This window comes from Larus michahellis, chromosome 8, assembly GCF_964199755.1.
Source record: "Larus michahellis chromosome 8, bLarMic1.1, whole genome shotgun sequence".
Taxonomy (NCBI): domain Eukaryota; kingdom Metazoa; phylum Chordata; class Aves; order Charadriiformes; family Laridae; genus Larus; species Larus michahellis.
Genome location: NC_133903.1, coordinates 9,723,713 through 9,747,440, shown reverse-complemented (window position 1 = coordinate 9,747,440; position 23,728 = coordinate 9,723,713). Strand labels below are relative to the sequence as shown.

General features: G+C 43.0%; 2 protein-coding genes across 2 annotated transcripts; both read right to left on the bottom strand.

Annotated features, from left to right (window-relative positions):
- Positions 1–625: 625 nt before the first annotated feature.
- Positions 626–4,565, bottom strand: COQ7 (coenzyme Q7, hydroxylase). Its single transcript, XM_074598409.1, has 6 exons — positions 4,427–4,565; positions 4,098–4,297; positions 3,597–3,711; positions 3,345–3,484; positions 1,850–1,918; positions 626–1,200 (listed from the first exon to the last, which is right to left on the bottom strand). The coding sequence occupies exons 1-6, from the start codon at positions 4,491–4,493 to the stop codon at positions 1,123–1,125; spliced, it is 669 nt and encodes a 222-aa protein (XP_074454510.1). The 5' UTR covers positions 4,494–4,565; the 3' UTR covers positions 626–1,122.
- A 183-nt stretch (positions 4,566–4,748) lies between these two features.
- On the bottom strand, positions 4,749–21,641 carry TMC7 (transmembrane channel like 7). The gene is made up of 16 exons (XM_074597283.1): positions 21,453–21,641; positions 21,023–21,266; positions 18,272–18,420; positions 17,754–17,921; positions 17,485–17,570; positions 16,804–16,949; positions 15,375–15,522; positions 13,725–13,895; positions 12,119–12,276; positions 11,093–11,210; positions 10,450–10,547; positions 9,965–10,148; positions 9,040–9,170; positions 8,613–8,768; positions 7,089–7,167; positions 4,749–5,928 (listed from the first exon to the last, which is right to left on the bottom strand). The coding sequence occupies exons 1-16, from the start codon at positions 21,502–21,504 to the stop codon at positions 5,869–5,871; spliced, it is 2,148 nt and encodes a 715-aa protein (XP_074453384.1). The 5' UTR covers positions 21,505–21,641; the 3' UTR covers positions 4,749–5,868.
- Positions 21,642–23,728: the final 2,087 nt, after the last annotated feature.

The window sequence follows — 23,728 nt, the reverse complement described above, 5'->3', positions numbered from 1 at the left end:
AAATGTTTGCATCAAAATATCAGCATCTTCTATATTATCCACAGGCATTTGAGAAGTTATCCAATTTCATTAATGATGCGATGGGAAAACAATGGTCAGGAAGTTCTAAGACATAAAGACAGACCACGAGATGCACCAAGAGATGCAATCTTGCACAAAGTCCCTCTCGTCCACCTTTCACCAGTTTAAGACACACTAATTCCATTGCTGTACTTTTATCATCTCCAATTAGCATTTAACAGAACAGACACGCACGTGTCTTTTTTTGTTTCTATTGCTCCATGCCAGGATGCCAGCAGGAAGTGTGGGGAATTTGCCTGAACATGGAGAAAGCAAGAGCGTCTCTATCCAAGAGCCACTGACGACTAGAAGCAAAGTAAGATAAATTGGAAAGCTCTAACAAATATGAAGTGGAATTCCACAGGTGCTTCAAGTTGCTCTCTCCACCTGCTTTATACCAGGGATCAATTCTTTACACACACATTCAAGACAAAAAACCAAACCACCAACAAAAAAATCCCCACAACAACAAAACCCAACGGAAGAAAATTTCTACTTAAATAAAGAATTCAGGATTGAGCGTGGAAAAAAAACACACCAACAAAAGTACAAACGAGTCTTCAAATGAAAGTCTCACAATACCAATCTTTATTCAAGACAGACTGAAAAGAAATACTTAGTAGTACTTCACTTACTTACCCTGAAAACAGAACTCAAAAATATCCTACTAAATCAGTATTAATCATTTTAAAATGAGCTGATGCGCTCCAGCTTATTTCAAGTACATATAAATGTGAAGGCAACAGAGAATGTATTTACCGTGTGTGTATATACATACACACACATTATATACATAAATCATGTACATACATACATATTTTGCTGCCACCTTGTGAACAGTCTCTGAATAAGGAGGTTTAGTTCATACAGACCCAATTCTGCCATCTTTATTCATGTTTAGCTCAGCTGACTTTAATATAGATGGTTTTTGAACTCAATATGACAAAGGATGGCTGAATCAGGTGCTTAGTGAAGAAAATTTTAAAATAACTATTAGTCTTCTGCAATTTCCATACAGTTTTGTGTCACAGGTTATTGCCACAAACATTATGGAAAATATCACTAAATTCTTTCTGATAAAAATATTGCAGCTTTGCATCCAAGTTGTATAGCTGTCTTCAAAACTGAGTAAGCTGGTGCCTGTAAAACAAAGAATAAAAGATTAAATGCATCTAATGAAGTGTTTTGTTTGAAACAGACTGTGGTAAGAAATAGTAAGCATTATCTAAAAAAACATAAACAAACACAGCAAAACCACAAGCAAACAAAAAACACCACCAAAAAGGCCTGTATTTGTAGTCTTATCTACCCTAGAGAAAACCAAATTAAAAACCAATCAATTTCACAGAATGTTTCCATTTCTCAACAAATGTAAGCCAAGAGAGAAAGGGGAGAAGTCACACAGCCCTCAGTATTCCACATTTCTTAACATGGTTGTGTTCGTCTACCAAGATGATGCCTGACGTTCCCAGATATATGGATAGCACTTACTAGCCTTCTCTTCAAAAATATTTAATCTAAACTTAAAATAAAGTTAAAAACTGCAGAAGACACCTCTCAGGAAAACACAATCACTTTAACACTTGACATGAGTTCCAACAGATTCAATTCTGTCACAGAAAAATGACACCTATAATATGCAGTGTATTCTTATCTTTGGGAAAGAATATCAAGTGCCTTATTTTCTGTTTCTCAAACAAAGAGCTACATCACGGTCACTGGATAAGGAAGATAAGAACATCACATCTACATCCTCACGGATGTGCCAATTAGTTAACGTTGTACTTACTGCTTCTGCATCATGCTCAAGCCCGATGTCATGGTGCTCCCGCTCATCATCCCGAAATTGCTTTATTACCTTTAAAAGTAGCAGTTAATTAGCAAGTCTACTTGGCAGAGAAATCAAGGCAGCTGCATACAAAACTCTATGCTATTGACCATTGCATGCACCAGGACAAGGCATCTGAGGCCGAGGTCTCAAAAATTTCTCAACGACCTGAACCTCCAATTCAGCAAAAAGGGAATTATTTACAGCATTTCCCAAATTTAAAATTCTTTTAATATTCTCAAAAAAAAGTCTTTAAAAAAAACTAAGCTGCTGTTTAATATATCACTTTTTCACTGTTTGAAGAAAACCTATAACCTATAGTCATAGTAACTCATAACACTAATTAGCTCCCCAAATACAAATTATTCTCACAATTTAAATAAGGAAATTAAGGTCCCTGCCTTGCCAGATAATCAGTAAGGGTCTTTCCCTGTAAAACAACAGGCTTTTATCCATTCTAGAAAACTCAAAAAATTATAAGACAAAAATAGTGTTCTTTAAACTGGGACAAAAGAGTTTTAAGAATTTTCTCTTGAGATGCCTGCAGGTAACTAGGATTGCTTAATGAAGTGCCCAGAGCTTACAGACACCCAAGCACTGTCCCTACCCAACAGGTTTACATAATTTGGCTTCATCACTAGTCCTCCTCATATTGACACTGTGAATAACCTTGCTGATTAGCTTTTTCTCTTTATTTTATGCCCTCTCAGTTTATAGTCGTTATTTTCGGGGGTAGTATTTCCCTTGTGCACGTCAGCAAAGTCTGCGTTACTTCAGATATTATTTCTGTAACAAGACGACACATTGGGAGTAAACCAGACTTGGCTATATGTTAAACTAAGCACAAGTGAACAACCTGATAGCAAAAATGGAAATGAACACACAGACCCTAAAGCAAGCTCCCACCAAAGAGAGCACAAACGAGCTCGTGCTGCACATGGAAACAGGGCAGTCTCTGATAAGCACCCTGAAGGAATGTGTCCCGATTTGATGCCCAAAATACTTGGGAAATTATTTTCTTGCAGAGCTAACAAACATTAGCTCCTTACGTGCTCTGAACAGTACTCAAGACTAGAACTATATAATCATATCCAGTATAAGAAAAATGTCACTACACAATCATATTTCCTCCTTTTGTTTCCCCTCTAAACCCTTCCTTTCAATTAAAACTAATCAAAATTAAAGCATAGTTCTCCCAGTCAAAAGGGAAATGCTGAATTACTGAAAACAGGCTGAAGATAATCCAACATACATTTTAATTTTGGTGCTTGATCAATTTAGTGCTGTGAAGGAAAAAAACAGCCTTTTAACCTCAAGTTTATGCTGATTTCAGCGTTCTAAGCAATAGAACAAAAGATCTACTGTAAATTCTAAGAACATACAGTTTTAAAAGACTAAAGTCACATTAGGTCATTCAATGAGTACGTTAAAGTCTTTTTAAGTCACAGTTAAATACCTGCAACAGTTCTTTGTACTTTTCTGGATCCTCTTCCATAAGAGTTCGGATCTGGCTATTGTAGTGATCAGATATACTCTCTTCCACCGCCACTGTGCAGGCCATTGCACCTTTCTTTCCAAGTAAAGCACTTCCAGCCCCTACGATTGTGGTACCACACATATACAAACAGTGAAACCTGAAGCAATACAAATAACTTGCACATTTGAAGACTTCACGAAAACAACAAGAGTAGTAATAATTCAAACTCACCTAAAACAAAACCTGCTACATTCCAAAAAGGTAATAAAACAGTAGGTCGAACTCTGTACGCAACCATTAGTTCATTGAACTTTTTCAGGTGGTCTTTTTCTTGATTCCACATTTGCTGCAAAGGAACCCGATCACAGTAAAGTATGAAATCAGAAAAATTAAACGTTTCCAAAAAAACTTAATAAACACAAAGCCAGCTCAGGCCACTCACACTTTGACTGCAGAGGTAACGCTATTTACATCTCAAAGAGGAAATGTTAAAGAAGGGCAGACGAGGATAGTTATAAACAGGAAACATAAACACATTTGCAAAATAAGAGTCTTTGTGACAATGCTGCAGCAGTTGCAGTATTGGTAACTCCCTTACCGAGTCATCCCACCACTCTTCATAAAGCCCCCAACGTGTTTAGAAAAAGATGCACAGCCACCAACTTCATTCCACCGTTGTTAATCAAATGCAAATGAACCAGAGGCACGGGGACCGCTTTCAGGCCCGCTCACCTGGATAACGGGGCCCACGCTCGACCTCCCCAGGACGGCCATTTGCCCCGCATAGATGCGGTTGGCCCCGTACTCCCCGGCGTGGTCCACCCGGATGATGCGGTCGATGACGGGCCTGTTGACGTCCTCCAGGCTCACCCGCGTGCTGCAGCACCTGAGGGATACCGCCCCGGCGGGCACAGGCCACCTCCCCCGGAGACCTGCCGGAGAGACAAAGGTGAGGCGGGCGGCCTGATGCGGCCCCAGGCGAGGCAAGGCCCGCCTCCACCGCTCCGGGCGGCGCCCCGACAGGCGAGGGGTGGGGGGCGGGCGCGGGCCCCGGCGCCTACCCGGCCCACAGCGGAGGGGCCGGCCTTGCCCCAGCGAACGCCGCACGGCCGCGGCGGCCACCTCCATCCCGCTGACCCCGACGCCTCCTCCGCTGCGTCGCGCTGCCGGAACGTCATCACCGCGGGCCGCCTCCGCACCGCCCCCATCCCGCCCTGTCACGATTCCGATTGGCTCCCCGGTCGGAAGAGATTGGAGAGCCCAGCTGTCAGTCAAAGCCGGCGTCCCCTGGTTGCCATGGGAACGGGGGGCGGGGCGAGCCGAGAGGCGCCGGGATCCGCCCGCTGCGAGTCACGGCAAACGAACCGTTAAACGTCTGGGTTTGTATTTAAAAAATAATCATTTATTGAATGTTAATTTCTTTAAAATGACGTCAGGAGACATCCCGAAATATTACACAAAAAGAGCATACTAACTATCTATCACACACTATCACATACTGTCAGTGTGCCACTGGCAAATTTCAAGTAATAAACACAGTTCTGTACAGAAAACCCCAACGCACAACCTCTGAATGAAGGAAACGGTCCGTGATCTACTCAGAAACACCGCCCCCTCCGAGCCACACAGCTCCAGCAGCTCATTTAAGCAACAAGAAACAGGAATTTAAAGGTTACAGACACGCAAGTTTCTGAATGTTCCATTTCCAAACTATAACTTAACTCTCAAATATTCACATTTTAGAACAAAGAGAACAGTAGTCAAGACGTTTGTACGAGAACAAAACACAAGTAATAATGCCTTAACCCACTTAAAACGAAAGGCAGGCCCCAGGTGCTGCCCAGAGCTCACCCACAGCTCCTGCGTCACTGTCCTTCCACTGAGCCTTTCCGCGGAGCCACCCGCTGCTCACCTGCGCTCGCTGGCTCAGGGCAAAATAAATATCAAAGTCTCTTCTCCAAAAATACTTAGCAAACGGACCTCAAACCCACGCGACATTTCCTTCTCCTATGCACCATTTCAAAATACTGACGTACGTCTCCCTCTTGCTTTGGTTTTAAGAGAAAGGAATTGGGAACATGGGAAACCACGCTTTCCCCCTCCCTCACGATTCTTAAAGCGTAATTTGTAAAAAGAGCATGAAAGTTCTTAAACAGAAGTTTAACTGAAAACAAATTTCGGTTCTGATCACATTTTACCCAACCCCCCTGAAAAAATAGGGACTTAAACACCAACAGCCCTTAAATTGTAGCAGCAATAAAGTGTCCTACTGCACAATTTTTTTTGGACAGGTCTAACAATATAAATGAGCTCCATCTCTGGTCTTGGAAACTGTGAGGCTCACAAGCATAATCGAGAAAAAGACCATAAGTGTCCATTACACAGAGGGCAGTGCCAGGGTGCCAGTCAGCTGCACAGTTTTTAGGTGCTGCAGATGGTTTTACTCTTATCTAGTGGTTCTGGGAGTTTCAGGAAGTCAAATTCTTCTGGCTTTTTGTGGTTTTCAAGGATGCCTCTGAGCCTCTGTTATCTTTCTGATGAGGAACAGCTTGTCACGACTCTCCTGGAAAGGCAGAATAAAAGGTACGCTCTTGGTGAACAAAAGTAGTACAAGTTGTCTATGAACAGCTCATTTCTTTATTAGAAATAAACAGCTGCACTTACCACATTGTACTCTAATTAGTGAGTTACACTCTCAACTGCCTGAACAATTTTAAGTTTACAATAGCCTTGACTTCACTTATTTCCTATTAGGTCACATATTAACAGTTCTGAGTTGAGCCTAGTAAAAACATCTCACACACCTAAAAACTTAAAACCGCACTTCCAAGAAGCCTAACAACGGTGAACAAAAATAAAAAGTGCACCAGGATTTTCAGAGTTCCTCACCGATTTGGGAACCCCTGAAAAAGCGATAAAGCTTTTGCTCCTAAATTCCTTAGTCTTCAAGAATCTGACCCCAGCACAGTGTTCTTCTAAGGACGGGCTGTTAAATGCCATATCTAAAAGAAGCACATACCAAGAAATGGGCTATTTCCTAAGAAAGTGAGAAGCCTTACTAGTGAGGCCAGGTTCTGCTAAAGCAGAGCTTGACAGACCACAGTATACAAACACCGTCAAACATGCCAACAGCTTTTGGTAGCCACAAAGAAGCCTGTCTGCACTGGCACCGCTCCCCAAAGGACTAGTTAGTGGCGACTCACTCCACCTTGAGCACCTGCTGCGAGCGGAGCCGGGACCTGCCTACAGGAACAGGTCCAAACACGATGCAGTAAAAACACAGGCCTGGAGGGAAGGGCAGGGAGATGGGTGCCTGTTTGCGAGACCGGAGAAGAAAATAGTGGTGGGGGTTGTGTAAGATGGTGGAGGGGAAAGAAAGCACACGGTTCAGGTTCTTGTTTGGCAGAAAAAAACCCACGCAGATGGTTGTATTTAATCAAGACAACAGATGGGACATGACTTCTCAGAAGCATATCTCAAGCATGTGTGTTGCCCAATATAACCACACCTTGCTGCAGATGCAGCTGATACCCAAGAAAGCCAGCTAGACACAGAAATACTACTGCGCTTTGGTTATTCTTCCTGTGTAATTTGCAAAACATTCTCCACTGCCTATGCAAAGACCAAGAAGCCAGAAGACTATGAAAACTGTAGTTACCCTACATAACTGAGGACTGACACAAAGAAAACTTTAGGGGAACAGAAAAGTGGGTCAAATCTTACCATAACCAGTTGCTCCCTCAGCTGCTCAACCACTCGTTTGTGTGCTCCAGCCAAGGCAATAAAATAGAACATAATGAGGCTGCAAACAACAAACCAACATTATACGTTAGCATCATGCAAAACAGAATTAGTCAGAAAAAGACTGTTAAGGGCTAGAGAAATTGCCGGTTTGCACATTTGCTTCAGATGAGAAGCTGCTGGGGAAGAAAAAAAAAAGAATTTAAAAATCCATATACAGCTGGGGTAGGTTGCTCAAAAAGCATCTGCTGATGTATTTGTGCCGCCTGCAGGCAGGGACAGAGTGCTAGGGGACGTAGAGGCACGGCCACTTTCAGATGTTACAGATTGTGCTCTGACAGCTCTCTCTAGACTGTCAGTTCCTGCCCTGCTCTAAGTGTATGTACGGGGACTTCGCTCCTCAGAAATTAAGTTTAATGAGGTTTCACTGGAGTAACTCTTTGCTCCCATTGGGGTTTATAACTACGATAAGCAGCCACAGATCAGCATGGCAGCCACTCCTTATAGCACATATTCCAGATGTAATCTGTGACCCACATTATCCATACTGCATTACATGATGAAGAGCAGTAGCAAGAACTAGAATGGCACAAATGCCTATATAAATCACGTATTTTCTTTTCCAAGTAATAATTAGTAGGGCAGCAGTGCAAGTCATGCTCCACCTCTTACATAGGCTTTATGATAAAGTAAAAAAAGAAAAAAAAAAACCAAACCGAAAAAGAGGACTTGATAGTTCCTGTAAACGCAATAACAGGTTCAGTTCAGGAGAACACATAAACATGTGTCACGAAGAAAGGGCTGGGTCGAGTATGAAACAAACTGCACGGTTTCTCAAGTGTAGAAGTTGTAGAAAATACCAGGTATTAAGGCTCAAAGATCTCAAAACAATCAGGTTAAACTGAAATGCAAAAAATTCCATTTAAAAGTAAGATTAAAAAAAGCCTTTTTACTGCAAGAGTGACCGAACACTGGAACAGGTTTCCCAGAGAGGTTGTGGAGTCCCCCATCTTTGGAGATATTCAAAACCTAACTGGACATGGCTCCTGAACATCTGCTCTACTTGACCCTGTTTTACATAAGAGGGCTGGATTAGCTGACCTCCACTGGTGACCTCCAACCTTAAGAATTCTAGGATTCTATACTGAATTTTATCTTACAGAATTACAGTTTTGTTTGTTGTTGGGGTGTTTTGGTTTTTTTTTTTTAAACCAAGGTTTGTGGATAGGATTTGTGATCACAGAGCTTACAATAACAATTTGCAGAATGATCCACAGTTAACGCTTGAGAAAGACAAGTGTGGGACATGAGACGTGCAAGAGGAAATGGAATGAGTTTCATGAGTTTCAACACATGGGCAAAGACAAGAGCTGAGGATTCGTATGGGCTTTGATGCTTTTGACTGCAGATGGAAAATCTGGTCTAATAGTTGTTTGGTATCAGTTCACTAAGGAAAGAAATGAACCATGCAGCTGCGTGACTGAATCAGGTCTCCACAGTACTCACCAAATGACCATAAAAAAAGGCACTGCAAAGGCTTCTGATGCTATGCCATAAAGCACCTGCCGCAGACCTGTTGGAAACCCATCTATGGTATGTGGAACAACTGCCCATGAAGTGTTAAAATTCCTGAACGGTCCACATGCTTTGGAGGAAGGGATACTGTCAAAGAAGCAGAACAGAAAGGATACGCTACACCAAAACGTAAAGATAAAACAATCCAACACAAGCCCAGCACATTTTGCTGATGAGGTAAAAGTGTCCTTTGTATTTAAAACTGTAATTTTTATTTATATGAACTAAGTTGTAATTTGATTTATTATATACTATATATTTTATTCAAATTTACCATTCCAAAGTTGTGTGACTGCTTTCAGGGAATTGAAAACCTCAGAACAAATGTCAACTTCATAGAAGTTAAATTGTCACTTACTGTGCTATGCTAATTCCCAAAGGAATAAAAGCCAAGAGGAGCCCAATCAACAGCACCACCAAGAAGAAAAAATTGGAACTTGATGCTCTGATAGGCCGAGCTGCAGGTTTACGTGTGTGTATCAAACTGATCTGAAGACGGAAAGTGAGCAAGACTGTTACCAGCACATCTATATACATACATCCAAGTATACTTTCCCCACCAATGGAATTTTTCATCCTCAAATATGCTACCAGCTACCACATAACCATCCCTCCTCTGATGTACATGGACTGAAAAGGGCTAAGACAAGAACGGTTTACATCCAGCTGTAAGTCAATGTCTCCTATTCTGAGTAAGAATTTGATCCAGAGGGCCTCATTCACTTGCACAGAGTCAACTGTCAGTCATTTGGTGTATGATCCATGGCACAGCCTTCAGCTTTGTTCTGCTACATCTTCACTGGATACATCCCCTCCCCCAAGAGCTAAAATATCAGTAAGAATCTGATGCAGAGAAGGAGCTGTCTCGTCTGATATGCAGGAATCACATCTTGAACATCCAACCCAGCTTCCATTTTGCTTCCAAATTTTTATCAGCTTGGCAAAATTTTGTCCAAGTTCTAAGCTGTGATGCAAGTAAATAGATTATTGCAGAAAAGTGCTATAAAACAGCTTTATTACATAAAAATATTTTATTAAAAAAAACCCCACACAAGTAACTGAGGAGGTAGTTATTAAAATGTTGGTTTGCTTGATTTCAAGCAAAATTCCACCTTCTCTTAAAGGCAAAAAACCTACAGAAAATGGAATACCATTACGTCATTTTCACTACACTGCATCCTTGGTTGTTTTTAGGGTTTTTCGTTTGTTTTATTACAAAATATCTATATTACAAAAACCAGAGACGTGCTCAATTTTGTTTGTTTATGACACACCTTCATTACCTTTTTAATATAAAAGATGATGAAGTATTTTATAGTCGCTATTGCAGGAAGAAGTGGTGAAAAGAAGGTTCCAATCCAGCAGATAGTCTGCCCATAAATGATTTCCAGGACATTGTCAGAAATTCCAAATTCCTGCAATCCACACCACTGAACTGGCTTGCAAGAGCAATGAGTAACTAATAACCTAAAATCAAAAAATATCATTAGTTCTAAATTGAAGTTATAGACCTTAGCTGAACTCCAACACATTTGGAACACGTAGACATTTAGCATTTAAGCATTAGACAACAGAAGAGAAAAATGTCTGAAGAAAAAAAAAAGACTCAAATATCAAAAATTAGCAGCCATCGGAATAGCAAAAAAAGTGCTCAAGCCACCAGAAATATGTTTGTGTTTTATTTTAAAACTGGTAATCTGGTTAGAAAAAAGAAAATGTGTTTCATACGTCATTTGCAAAAGTATGCTCAAAAGGCAGAGATACTTACATTCTAGGAAAGTCCACAAACAGGATCACAGCAAGAATTATAATAAAATCAAATATCATCAGCTTATACATTTCTTGCCCAACTTCAGATTCCCAGCACTATGAAAACAAGTCAGGAAAACCAAGATTAGGAGTCTAAATAACAAGTGAAAAATAAATCTGTCAATCACTAAAGCAACAAATGTCTCGGTTAACATCATAAAATTCAAATTGTATCAACTCTCATTTGTAATATAATAAGTGTTTCAGAGCTTCCATGTCAAGCTGTTTGTTTTGTTTTGTTGGGTTTTGTTTGTTGTTTGGGGTTTTTTTTTGAGGAAAGACCCTTTGTCTTTTTGGAGCAATAGGCAGTGACACAATTGTCTCCAAAATCGAGCTTCCTCAAACAATCCTCATGGTAGTCAGAAAGTCTACGCTAAACAATAATCTGCCACTGGACTAACTGTAATGAGAGTTTTAGAGAAAACAAAAGATCTGTGCAAGAACTGTACTGGTCTGCACTGAGCCGTAAGAATCAGCACCAGGTATAACATGAATGGCAAGCCCAGGTCTGATTCTGAATACCTCTAGACAAGCATGTCTCATGCAAAACGAATCTCTATTCATAAGTTCAGACGATTAAAGACCAAGATAAATCTGCTTACAGGATAGAGTTCGTAATTGTATCCACAGGCGTTACACTTGTCGGTGGCACAGTAGGAGATCTGACTCCACAGCGAGAACAAGAGAACACCGATATTGGCCAACCGCACAAAGACACACCTGGAAGAAAGGCAAAACCCAATTCCAAACCTGCCAAAAAAAGTGCCATTCTAACACCTGGCTCAATTTGCACAGGAGTCCAAGGAAGGCTCAAAACACAAAAGGGCTGTACAGAGCCTTAATGGAACAACCAGCTACATAATAAACACATGTATTTTATTGGTATTATGTTAAATTGCTTTTCACCTTCCCTGCTTTAGGCTACAGCCCCCTGCTTCTTTTCGTAGTATTGTTCCTAGGTCAGTCACTTCAGTTGCAGATCTTGACCCCACAACGGGCTGCAATTCTCTCAAGTACAGTTTGAGAGGCCAGGTGACAACTCTGTGTGCAGCATTTCCCTCTCATGTGGCTTCAGGCCTTCAGAGACACAGCCAAATCAGGAATAGAAAGCACAGGGTTTGACAGAGGTTCAGATGCTTCAACCCAGATCTTACTGCCTTAAGCTGCCAAACGCTAGCTCTTCATGCTCTCACACTGAAGTATCCTTTATCCCAAAACTTTTAATTGCTGCCTTGAGCAGCGCCTTGCTTCAGTCACTGCTGTACACACACATTTGCTCATTCAAGGAACTGCTGCATGCAAAGCGGTGTGAATGCATGGCTCTGCAGCCACAACTTCTCTACTGACTATTTATTCAGGTTGTTGAAGATGTCCAGATCACACAGCTAAATGAGACTTGAGAGGGAAACTTGGACAGCACTGTACTGTCATCAAAATAGGAGATTGTTTCCAGATTTAAAATTAGTTTCCAACTAAACATAAGTCAAACAATGCCTCCTTGGCTTCCAATGCTCAGGCCCTCCAGTGCAGAGTCCAACCTCCCTGCTTTTTCATATTTGAATGCTTGCAATACTTCTACTAGGAACAAGATATTGAAACATTCAAGGCTACAATAAAAATTTCTTTACCTCATCAACGTCAGCCTGATCTCAAAGGCTGGTGAATAATCTTCAAATCTGATCAGAAATGAGAAGATCTGAGGAGCAATGAAGTTGGCCAATGTGATTACCATGGAAGGCAAATACTGCACTAAGAGATTAGCCTGGAAGTTCATGTTGCTGACGTCCTGTACAAGAAGAGACGAGAGAAATACAGTACTCAGAGAAACACAGCTTCCTGACATCGTGGTTTCTCCAGCTACCCACCAGCCTCTCTTGTCCAGGATTTAGGTAGCACCTTTTACTCTGTCTTCATCCTCCACCTACATTTGGAATTACAAGCCTGACCACTGCTATTTATCTCTGTGGTTTGCTACTACACATTCTTGCTTTCTCCTGCCCCCTTCATCAGCAACTCCCCTCACCTTTAGGTATTAATATTTTAGCACTTCCCAAAAGCTTCTGTTTGAAGAGACTCATCTCACCAAGGCTTGTGTCTGACTGTGTTGTCTAACCCAGCACTAAGGCTACCAGTTTCCATGCCTATGCTGAAGTGCAGACACTTTTCAAGTTATTCTCACTGGTGCCAAGCAGCTCCCCTGACTTTCCTGCCATCTTAACAAGCTCCTCTACCTACTCGTTGAGGCAAGGTCAAGGTATCAACGCTTACACATAAAGCCGACAGCAAGTGAAGCTGTTTTTCAAGTTGTTCAGTGTTGTGCTATCCTCCTTCTCTGCCCTCAAACAATACCTCTGACACAAACACTTTTTTGGTCCCCATTTCCTGCTTCTTTCTGCAATCCTGGCAGTTTACAGAAGTTAAGAGTTAGGTCTACCACAAGCACAACTTTTCCCACACCCAGCTAGTGCCCGTCATATCACCAATGAACAGAAGGGAGAGAAAAAGTGCAGTCCCTATTCCTATCTGGCTAACTCAACCCTGGGGTCCTAAAAAGAAGTCAATTACTGTTGCAAAATTGTTGAAACTGTTATCTGCTCTTGTTCTGCTTCTGAACCGCTCTTCCCTCCTGCTTGATCTGACAGGGGTGAACAATCCCATCCAACCTGATTCTTTGCACTGCTGATGCAAGAACCTTTTCTTCTGCAAAGGGCTCCGTGTTCAAAGCCTTCCTGTTTCCTCACACCACTGTAACTCACAATACAGATCATAATCTTTACTTTCCCCTTCCCTTGCTGTTCATTTTTGCAGTTCAGCAGCAAACCAGATCAAGAAACTGATCACATTGAAGTTTGTGTCAACCAGATCAGTTCCCTGAGCCAATTCACTGCCCAGATACGAAAGCGCTCGTACTAGCAGATCACAGCGAGGTGAGAACAATTACTGGGGAAGGCAAGTGAGGGCTGCTTTTCTTGTCAGCTGTATTAGCTCCAAGGCAGAGAGATGACACTGGAGCCTTTGTATCAAAGGGAGACATCACTGCAAGTTTTTTTGCACATGGTTCTCGATCTTTCTCACTCTCTCCTACTGAAAAAAATTCTAAGTTTGTACAAAGCATTTTCAGATCCCTTGCATGAGAGGTGCTATATTAAGATACTCAACTCTTTCACAATAGTTCCTCTTGCTGTAATCACCAGCCCCGATTGAATCTCTCCTAACATCATGTCTGATACTTACGTTAGAGTTTTCTTGAGAGAAGACAGTTGCTCTATAAATAGAGTAAAAACATCCTGATAAAACTGCAATGACAATTATATTTATAAATATTCTCAGAGAGTAGATGCGTAGCTTTTCTTTCGTTGTCCTGTCAGCTATTTTTCGCTTCAGTCTTTCTTCCTCCAAGTCTGTCTACAAACAAAAGAAAAAGTATGTGTAGTTTTCTGGTGCAGCGTACAACACTCGACACCACGTCTTTTACCTCTGGGATGTATAAATCTACAGCCTGTTCTAGGAGGGTCACTCCACTGCCTGCCCAAGCACACTGGACAGAGTACCTTTTCATCGACTCAAACAGGTCCGTGCAGGACTGGAAGCCCCTGTGTGCTCAGTCTCCTCAGGCAGAGGGCCCTGAAGCCCAAGACAAGTGTCTCATAATCCTCTTATCTCTAATATATCAGTAATAAATCTCATGGAGGACAGAAAGACAACTTGTCTGTTTATCGTGAGAGACTGATCTCAGATAGCTCAGTATTAAACTCTGCAGTGGGTAAATCAGACCACTCATCTCCTTACTTCTGCAGGTAAGTAACCACCCTCACCGCTATGGCTGCAACTTCCTTCTCCTACTCTTTGTGAAGGAAAATTGGGGGATAGCATAGAGAGAAAGAGGTGCTGTCTTGAGCAGATTGTCATGTAAACTTGATATGTTTCACCTTAGCTGATTTGAAAATACAGTATCACTTGTGAAGACAATTTAACCTGTGCAAACCCACACATTACCCAGGTATTTTCTGAGGACTTATTTCCATCAAACAGTAATATTAAGGGGCAAGTTTTTCTAAGGTGCGAGTTCTAGAGACACAAGTGTGGTAAGTGAAGGAGGCTCTGGTTATGTGATGAAAAAAGATGACTGTGAACTTTACTAGAGTAGAAAGCAACTCACTGTAATTTATGAAATCTGTAATTACTGGTTTGTGGTTTGAAGTGGAAGTGTCTTTTCAAAAGGTAATTGTTCCACTACACAAACCTCTGCTTCCAGCGTACAGAGAGCAAAAGGGTGGTACTGGTTTCACCAGAAAAGCCTTTCAGATTCTCTTTTCAGAGAGCTTTACGATTTGGGAAATCTACTAGCTGCATCAGCTAATGTGCATGTGCATCAAAGACACCTAGTGAAAACTTTCAGTATCTTCTTACTGCAACAATGCTCTCAACTTGTACGAAGAGTATGATCTGAATTTTATTGCTCCCTAAACTACTGTCTACCACATTGCAGACTTATAACACAGCATACTCAAACTGATTCCCAACAGTACAAAGGTTATGCCCACCACTAGGATAGCTTTTCCTGTTGGATTGTGTAGAAACTAACACAGGAAGCAGGACAGGGATGTGAGGAAAAGGCAGATAAGACAAGCAGCTCAGAGCCTGGCTGCAGTCCCCAGTGGATGGGGGAAGGGCCGTCGATCTCAGCGCTGATCCTTCTCATGTTGCACCACAATTCTAGCTACCTAGAAAGCATGCAAGAGGATGTGGGCTGCCCTGCCTCCGTTACAAACTATTGCAATGCTTCTTATCTTTATTCCATTATCTGCAGAATTACATACTTCTCTTTTTCAGCCATCTAAGCTATATGAAACAGTAATCATAAAAAAAATGAAAGTTACTCACTTGGAGCTCATATTGCAAGCTGCGATGTTTTAGCCGTGCTGCATTTGGATCTGTAATGCAGAAGTCCCAGCCTGCAAAGACTTTGTTACAATAACTCTGAAATGGATCTTTATTATGCACCAAGTTCTGCTTAAATCCTCCCACAGACCTAGAGAAAAATGCACCTTTACTTCATTAATGAAAAGACGTATTTTATCCACAGAAAACAAAACAAAAAAACACACCTCAAGCAACCTGGCTCATCAAAGACTACATGACACCCACCCCTATAAGTGAACAGATACATTTGCTTTATATCAGCAAGCCTCTGGGATACTTTCAGTGTGAGGTTCTGCAGCAAAGTCAGCTGAAGCCATGACTGACACAGGTTACTTCCCTCTGCAATTAGCCACAGTCGTACCTCATCCACTGCTTCTCTGACACTTCAAAGAGCTGTCTCAGGAAACTGAGATGGCAGCCCCCACAAAAAAAAATAAAAATTCTCCAACAACTACTTTATAGTTGAGGGTCTTTTATTTATATGCATGCATACGTATGAAAAACTAGTACTTGAGATTTATTTATTTTGCTGGCTTAGTTTCCCAAACACGGACAAAGGCTACTGTGGCACTGCATCCTCAAGCAAAAGCAAAAGATTCTCCATTTCCATTTCCCTGTGGAAAGAGACCTGGCAGTCCTGGTGGACAACAGGATGCCCATGAGCCAGCAATGTGCCCTCGTGGCCAAGAAGGCCAACGGCATCCTGGGGTGCATCAAGAAGAGTGTGGCCAGCAGGTCGAGGGAGGTCATCCTCCTCCTCTGCTCTGCCCTGGTGAGGCCGCACCTGGAGTACTGTGTCCAGTTCTGGGCTCCCCGGTTCAAGAAGGACAGGGAACTGCTGGAGAGGGTGCAGCAAAGGGCTACCAAGATGATGAGGGGATTGGAACACCTCTTTTATGAAGAAAGGCTGAGGGATTTGGGTCTCTTCAGTCTGGAAAAAAGATGACTGAGGGGGGACCTTATAAACACTTATAAATACTTAAAGGGTGGGTGTCAGGGGGATGGGGCCAGGCTCTTTTCAGTCGTGCCCAGCAACAGGACAAGAGGCAACAGGCAGAAACTTGAACAGAGGAAGTTCCACCTAGACATGAGGAGGAACTTCTTTACTTTGAGGGTGGCAGAGCCCTGGCACAGGCTGCCCAGAGAGGTGGTGGAGTCTCCAACTCTGGAGACATTCCAAACCCGCCTGGATGCGTTCCTGTGCCACCTGCTCTGGGTGACCCTGCTCTGGCAGGGGGTTGGACTAGATGATCTCCAGAGGTCCCTTCCAACCCTATGATTCTGTGTGATTCTGTGACTCCATATAAAACAGTTCTAGAATGTTCCCTATAAGCAAGAATGCAATGTAAGCTGCACGATAGGTAGCAGTAAACTGTACCAACATCTTTACCTTTTTATTATCCAGACAAGACTTAACGCGAGGTAGCCAAATGTAGCCAGCAGGTATGCTAGTGGCAAGTTGTACTTCTGGATACTGATCCATTCGGCATCTATTGTGTAATAGCCATAAAACAAAACTGTCACTTCAAGGAATCCCTGTGAAAACATGAAGTTTAAATAGAATTTGTAACAGTAGCAGCAACTGCGCAGTTAAATCCAACCTGGTATTAAGCAATCATTTTGTAAGTTTAAAATTACTATTGGGGGGCCCAGCAAGCTACAATGGTCTGTAGCTCCTAAATACTGCCACTGCTTCTACCAAACTGTAATGCAGACAGTACGTGCTTAAAATCCCTCTCCTCTCCAATCAATGAGCTCTGTGACAAGGACACTGAGACCCTACACAGACAGCACAATAGGCAGTGTGCTCCAGAGTATGTAATGTTTAGCAGCTGGGGAGGAGAGGCACAGGCTGCAGCACGTGGCCAACCAGGCCTTGTGGACGCTCCCTAAAAGTCAGTTTGAAAACTCCCCTTCTCACAGTTAAAGGATAAAGGCTAATTTTACACCAGTGATGCATATGCCTTACCATTTTTCAAAATTATCAAAGCTTCATTCCCCAATGTTTTCACACTCTACATGCGAGACACAGAAACTTAATTTAAAAAAAAAAAAAAATCTAATTACTTACAGTGCCACTGAGCAAATCTTTGAGGTAAGTATAGAAGTAAACAAGTCCCTTATTACCACTAGGTTCATAAACTGTGCAGTGAGGCTCTGTCAAAAGAAAGGCAGGAAAAGTCATCCAAATGGCAATGTCCGCTAAACGGCAAGATTAAGTTAATTCAAACGTGGCAAGTTCTTATAAAAAAAGCATTTATTTCTCCTGGGAGGTGGAGGAAAAGCTGATGGAAAGGGGGAATCTTAAAAAAAACGTCACTACATAGAGAAGATGTTTACCTACGTTCTTTGGAGGAATTTTAGCAAAGCTACTGTTGAACATTCCATACTTAGAAATGATGCTGGGAAGGGTAACAAGACTGAACATCAGGATAAAAATTATAAAATTGAGCAGGACCAGAAAACGCAGGAAGGAGAAGTAGGACTGGATGCCAGTACCAAATTTCCCTGCGAATAAAAGAAACACGTGCCAATAATTAGGAGGATAAAATCACTGAAAATACAGAAAGAGCAGATTACCATTTCAGTTACATTGAATTAACTGAAGAAATATTAGTAAAGCTAATTTTAAGTACTGCAGGATTTTAGCAATATAACTGAAATGGAAATGTGACTTTTTAATCATTTTCTGCAATATATTTCCTTCTAGCCCATCATGAATTTTACATCAGCTATAATAAAGGAAGCAGGTAACTTCTTAAACGCATAGTTATATCTGAAACTATGCTCACACGTGTAAAACTACCAATAACAGAAGCACCTTGAAAGAGGAGAAACTGACGTAAGACAGTAAATACCTTCTATGCTATGAATATCATGTCGCCAAAGCTCCAGGTAAGATGACAATTCCTTGACTTCACTGAGGACTTTTTTCAATGACTTATTGCTAGTTCTTTTCCACTGTTTCCATCCAGATAAGTATTTTATATCAGCCTGCTGACAGTACCTAAGAACCAAGAAATACAGTTACTGAGCACAAGAAATACTTTTTCACTCCATGTAACAAGGCCTAGCACAATGGAGCCTGCTTGCAGCCTTCAGAAGGATAGCACGGTGCTAAAAGTTGGAGTAACGCACGCTGGCTGTCCCCATCTGTTCCTCCTGGTAACTGCAACATCGAGTTAATTCAGATATAGCAAGTCCTCTCACAAAAAACACTTGCCTCTCTTGGGAAAAAAAAAAAAATAGCCAATTGCCAATAGCACAACACAGAAAAAACATGTAGCTGAACTTCCTGGTGGGATCTTAGGGAAGTTGCCATTAATGGTTTGATATTTACAAATGGCTGGAAAACTCAAAACTTCTGACCAGACTATCTTCACCAAGAAGCTCTTAAAAATTTCGCCAAAATATTTAGCTTTCCTCTTTTAATGTTATAAATGCAGCTGCTCAAGAGAGAAAGTTATTCTATTTTTGTAGAAAATGTACAGATCTCAAAATCAGAATGAAATGTCAAAATATGTTGTGGGAAAAAAGGTTAAAAAAAATAAAGCTATGAAGAGGCTTAAATACTTCATTTGGATTTTATAATTTTAACTTTTATATCACATTCCAGTATATAATAGAAAACAAATATTAAAATTATTCATTTTTAATTATTCAGCGTTTATAGCATTTTGAAAAATTTACTGGAAAATGCCAACTCAATGAATTTGAGAAAGTATTCCTTTGCCAACATGTGCGGGGGTGTACAGTTCTAATAATAAGCCACAAACAAACCCCAAGGATATACCACAAACTGTAATTTCAAGTAACTTCTCACAGATTTTCATACTATATACATATATTTGCGTTTTTAAAATTGCTGCATGGTCAGTGACAGCATTAAGGACACTTCTGAGAGGCTCAGAGTTTGCATTTCATTTTTTCTTTTAAGAAACCTTAAAAACAGACAAAACTTCCCAGACACATAGCTTGAAAATTGACTTGTATGCAGCAAATGCTGTTCCAGCCTCTGATGCCACCGAAGAAGGGCAGCAGTTAAGTACCCATGAAGACACCACGCTAGAGTAGAAGACAAAGTTTTCAATTTTAAAAGAGTTTATACACAACCCTACTTAAGTGCATAAGTGCGACGCCGTGCCACTGCCATGTGTGCTGTATGCTGACGGAGCTTCCATATCCTTCTCAGCTGAAAGTACAATTAGCATTTTGGCAGGAACCCAAATTAAACCCTATGTGCAACAATCAAAAAGGCAGCAGATGACCTCATCTTTAAGTGCAAATACAGCTACTCTCAAAAGATTTCAGTTTGTGGTAACTACAGGCTGCAGCATGTAGTGTTTTAAACAAACACTTTGGAGAAATATCTGGCCCATCTTTGGTCTGCATTTTAAACAGAGGCGTGGGCTGCATATTCATCTGCGTTACAGAAGTTGAGTGTTCAGCTTTCAGGACATTTATATCAAGCATTTCGTGTTAGCAGCCGCTGCACAATACACACAGATTGCTGATCCGCAGAAGCGCCAAGAAGCCCCACCAGGATCTCTCAGTGCTAAAACATGTAAACAAGGCTGGGACATCCCAACTCCTTTCCTATCACGTACCACGGCTACAGGACCACAGTTCCTTTTTCTTGAAGAACTGCACTTTAAATACTCAACTTCAAATAAAAACTCAATGTACTGAGCACTTTCCTTTACCGTGACCTAGATCTTCTGCTGTTCCTTGCGTACAGGCTGTAGGGTTAAACTTAACTCAAGAGTCAGGCTGTAACCCACTTCCCATTGCTCTTGAGAGTTACTCTTGCTCTCTGTGGAGCACTAGAAATTGTACTTTCACCTCTCTCCTGTTTCATAATCACAACTTAAAAAGTACCCAATTTTAACGCGCAGTTCCCTGACAATGTAAAAACACATCCTGCATCCTCTCCCCTCAAAGGAGCTTTCAGCCCAGCAGTAAGACATGAGATAACAAGCAGAGAAATACAGGCGGGGCCAAACATGCCCTTTGCAACGCCCTCGCTGATGGGGGTTACCACCAGGGGGGCAGGAGCGGCTTACAGCTCACTGCAGAGAGCAACGTAAAAAGGGATGTGGGGAAAAAAAAGAGAAGAAATGGTCATGGAAAGCTTCTTTCCACCTGTACTGAGCCACACCAGTGGCTACGTGTTTTGGAAGAACTGCTGAGAAGCCTCAAGAACAGCAGCGGTGGCGGAGCAGAATGTCGATAGCAGAAAACCCACAGTGACCCCTAAAAGCACAAAACCCTGTGGCCAAAAAAAAAAAAAAGGAAGCCAGTAAGAAACGCGTTTGGCTGCTGCAGGTAATTCTCAGTTTTGACTCATTTCTTCCAATTCAACCTATTCCTCCCCCCAGCTACTCCCTCACGCCACCCGGGGCCCCTGGCCACGCTCCTGTGGCAGCAGGTGCCACAGGGAGCCTGGCACATTCTAGCATGACTACCTGGGCAACAAACCACACGCCACGGGGTGAAACACATATAGAGGAACCCAATTCTGCCTCAGCCTTCCATTACTCCTGCGTTGTGTTTACAAAAAGATAATTATAAAAAAAAAAAAGAAGAAAAAAAACCGTGTAAAGGTTAACCTTAATCTCCTCTTCTCCGCGATGGTCAAGGGGTGCTCTCTGGCGGGGCGAGCGGCCACCTCGTCTCCCTCTTGCTGCAGCCCACGGCCCTCAGCAGCGCGGAGCCCCGCGGGGTCCTGGGAGGCCGCCCGCCGGTCCTGGGTGCCGGCAGTGGCGCGGCGCCTCAGCGCCGACTGGTAGCTGGGCAGCTGCTGCAGGAAATCCACAGGTGTGGCGCCGCGCGTCTCCTCGGGGAGGAAGACCTCTGCGAGAGGGAGGAAGCACAGGGGCTGCCGACCCGCCACAACATGGCACCCGACCGGCCGCCCCCGCCGCGGGACCCCGCAGCGCTGAGGCAGGCGCGGCGAGGCGCGGGCAGCGCCGCTCCCGCCCGTCCCTCCGCGCTTCCCCTCGCCACCTGCTCGGTCCCTGCCTCCCCCCGCGCCCTTACCGCTGTCCAGCCGCCAGCCCGCCGCCTCAGCGGCCGGCCCGAGCCCGCTCATCTCTGCCCGGGGGAAAGCCCTAGCCCCGCGTCGATGCTGCCGTTTCCGGGTGCCAGGGAGCCTGCGGGGCTGTGGGGCGGCGGCTGCCGGAGAGCCGGGGCCGCTGCGGCGGGGCGGGGGCTAGGCTCCCCGCTGGGGCCGCCTTCCCGGGGCGCCTCGCCCGCAGGGGGCGACCGAGGCGCCGGCCGCCCCGGGTGAGGGGGTGAGGTAGGGCGGGTGGCGGCGGTCGCCCCTCAGGCGGGGAGCTGCCAGGGGGGTCGGCCCCTCCCCGGCTGGGCACCGGGCGGGCGCGGGGCTTCTCGGGCGCTTCTCGTGTGGCGCCCCGCGGCGAGGGGAGCGGCTGAGGCGAGGGGCCGAGGCCCGCTGGGCCCGCTCCCCTGTAGGTTTAAAATAAGGGTTTCGATTTGTGGAGGTCAGAGTCTTTTTATTCCTCTTGCCGTGAGCTTTCTTAATAAAAAGGGTGGTGGGGTGTTCTGATGGCCGTGTGACCCTCACAGACGCTTGGCTTAGAAATAGACTTTGTTTTGATGTCTTCTGTTACTATGAAATGGCCATTGTGGTGTTGGGTGCTGTAAAAACTCTTTGTGAACTTTGATATTTGGTGAACTCCGTTAGACCGCGGGCCCAAACTCCCTCGCTTGTTCTGAGTGACCGGATCCAGTGACATGGGCTGCTGTGGAAGCCACAGTTTCACCCTCCAACGTGAAAACTGAGTATGAACTGGAGCAAACAAAGTCCATAGATGCTTGGATCTCTTTTTCCATCTCACAGGGTGGATGAGTTTAGTGTTAAGTGGTAGTAAACATCCCAAAGAGATTTTTTTTCTTGGAATAATTCTTGCCTTTAGTGTGAAAATAACAGCATGTGTGACGAAAAAGAAAATGAAACTTCCAGTATTTTCAACACTATTATATGTGGGTGGGGGGAGAAGCATTTCTAGCATTTCTTACTGTATTCTGCAGGTAGTTAAATCAATAATCAGATTTTTCTGAACATTCCACATCTACTTTCTGCAGTACTTTGAAAAATAAATCATCATTAGGTTTTAGGACGCAGAGTCAGAAAGAAATGAGCACGTTTCTTAACTTGCCTCAACTGTGTGTCATCAGCTCAGGTATGTGACTCTCAAATTGCTTTATTAGCAATAAGAATCTGTGTGGATAATCAATTTTCATAATAAAACCATAAAATACTATTCATAGAAACATCATTTATCAAAGTGATTTAGATATGTGTTTACTTTCAGTAAGCTGACGTTACGGGCAGAGGAGAAAGGTATATCTTAAGGGGAATTGCTTTGAAATACTGAGACATGGAATTAAAGCACAGGAACTTCCTTATTGCAGGTGTTCTTGTCTTTGTGCTGGTAGATTGGTCTAGAATATAACTAATATTTTTTTTAAGCTATTTTTCCAGGAGAATAAGCTATAACTTGCCCTCATCCTTCAATAGGTCACTCTGGAGGCTAGTACAAGAGGGCAGGAATTCAAGCCTATCCCTTTTTCCCCTTCTCCTTTTCACAGATCTCCAGGATGATTTTCCCCACGTGGGAATTTTGTATAGCGAAGGCTGGTGCTGCGTGACTGGCTGCTGCCCTCCTGAGAGGCTGGGCTGTGCTTCAGCTTGAGAGCACACAGGACCAGCCTGTTTGTAACAGAGCTGGGTACCTCAGTGAAGCCCGTTACACAGGTGGTTTTTGTTCCTCGGTTGAGCGTCATATTTCATGATGCTTTGAACAACTTCCAGTTGTTCATTCCTGAAAATTCAGGAGATGGAAATTGAAAACCCTCGGTAGCATTCCTGAAAACCCGTTTAGTGTTGTTCAGCATTCATGCTAAGTGTGCGATTCATACGCCAGATACGAGTGTGTATTGTGCCACCAGAGCCTTAGTACCCACTTTTATTGGTCCCTTGAAGCCAACCAAGCGTGGGCTGTCTTCGTGTTTGGCTGCAAACATTGAGCAGGGCCAGTTCTGCCTTAAATAGGAATACTTAAGGTGTAACACTTCGCTAGGGGTGTCACCTGGGTTGTCAGTTTTGCTTTTTGTTACGTTCTTTTTCTTACTACTAAGAATACAAAGAAGAAAGGTAATACACTTGCTGATTAATTAGACTCTTTCCAAAACTACATGTGCTAGAAAATTACTGGGTTAATGACCCCGTGAGAACAAATTTCAATAAAGATTGGAGGAATTGAAACAAGATTGACTTCCCCAGGAATTTT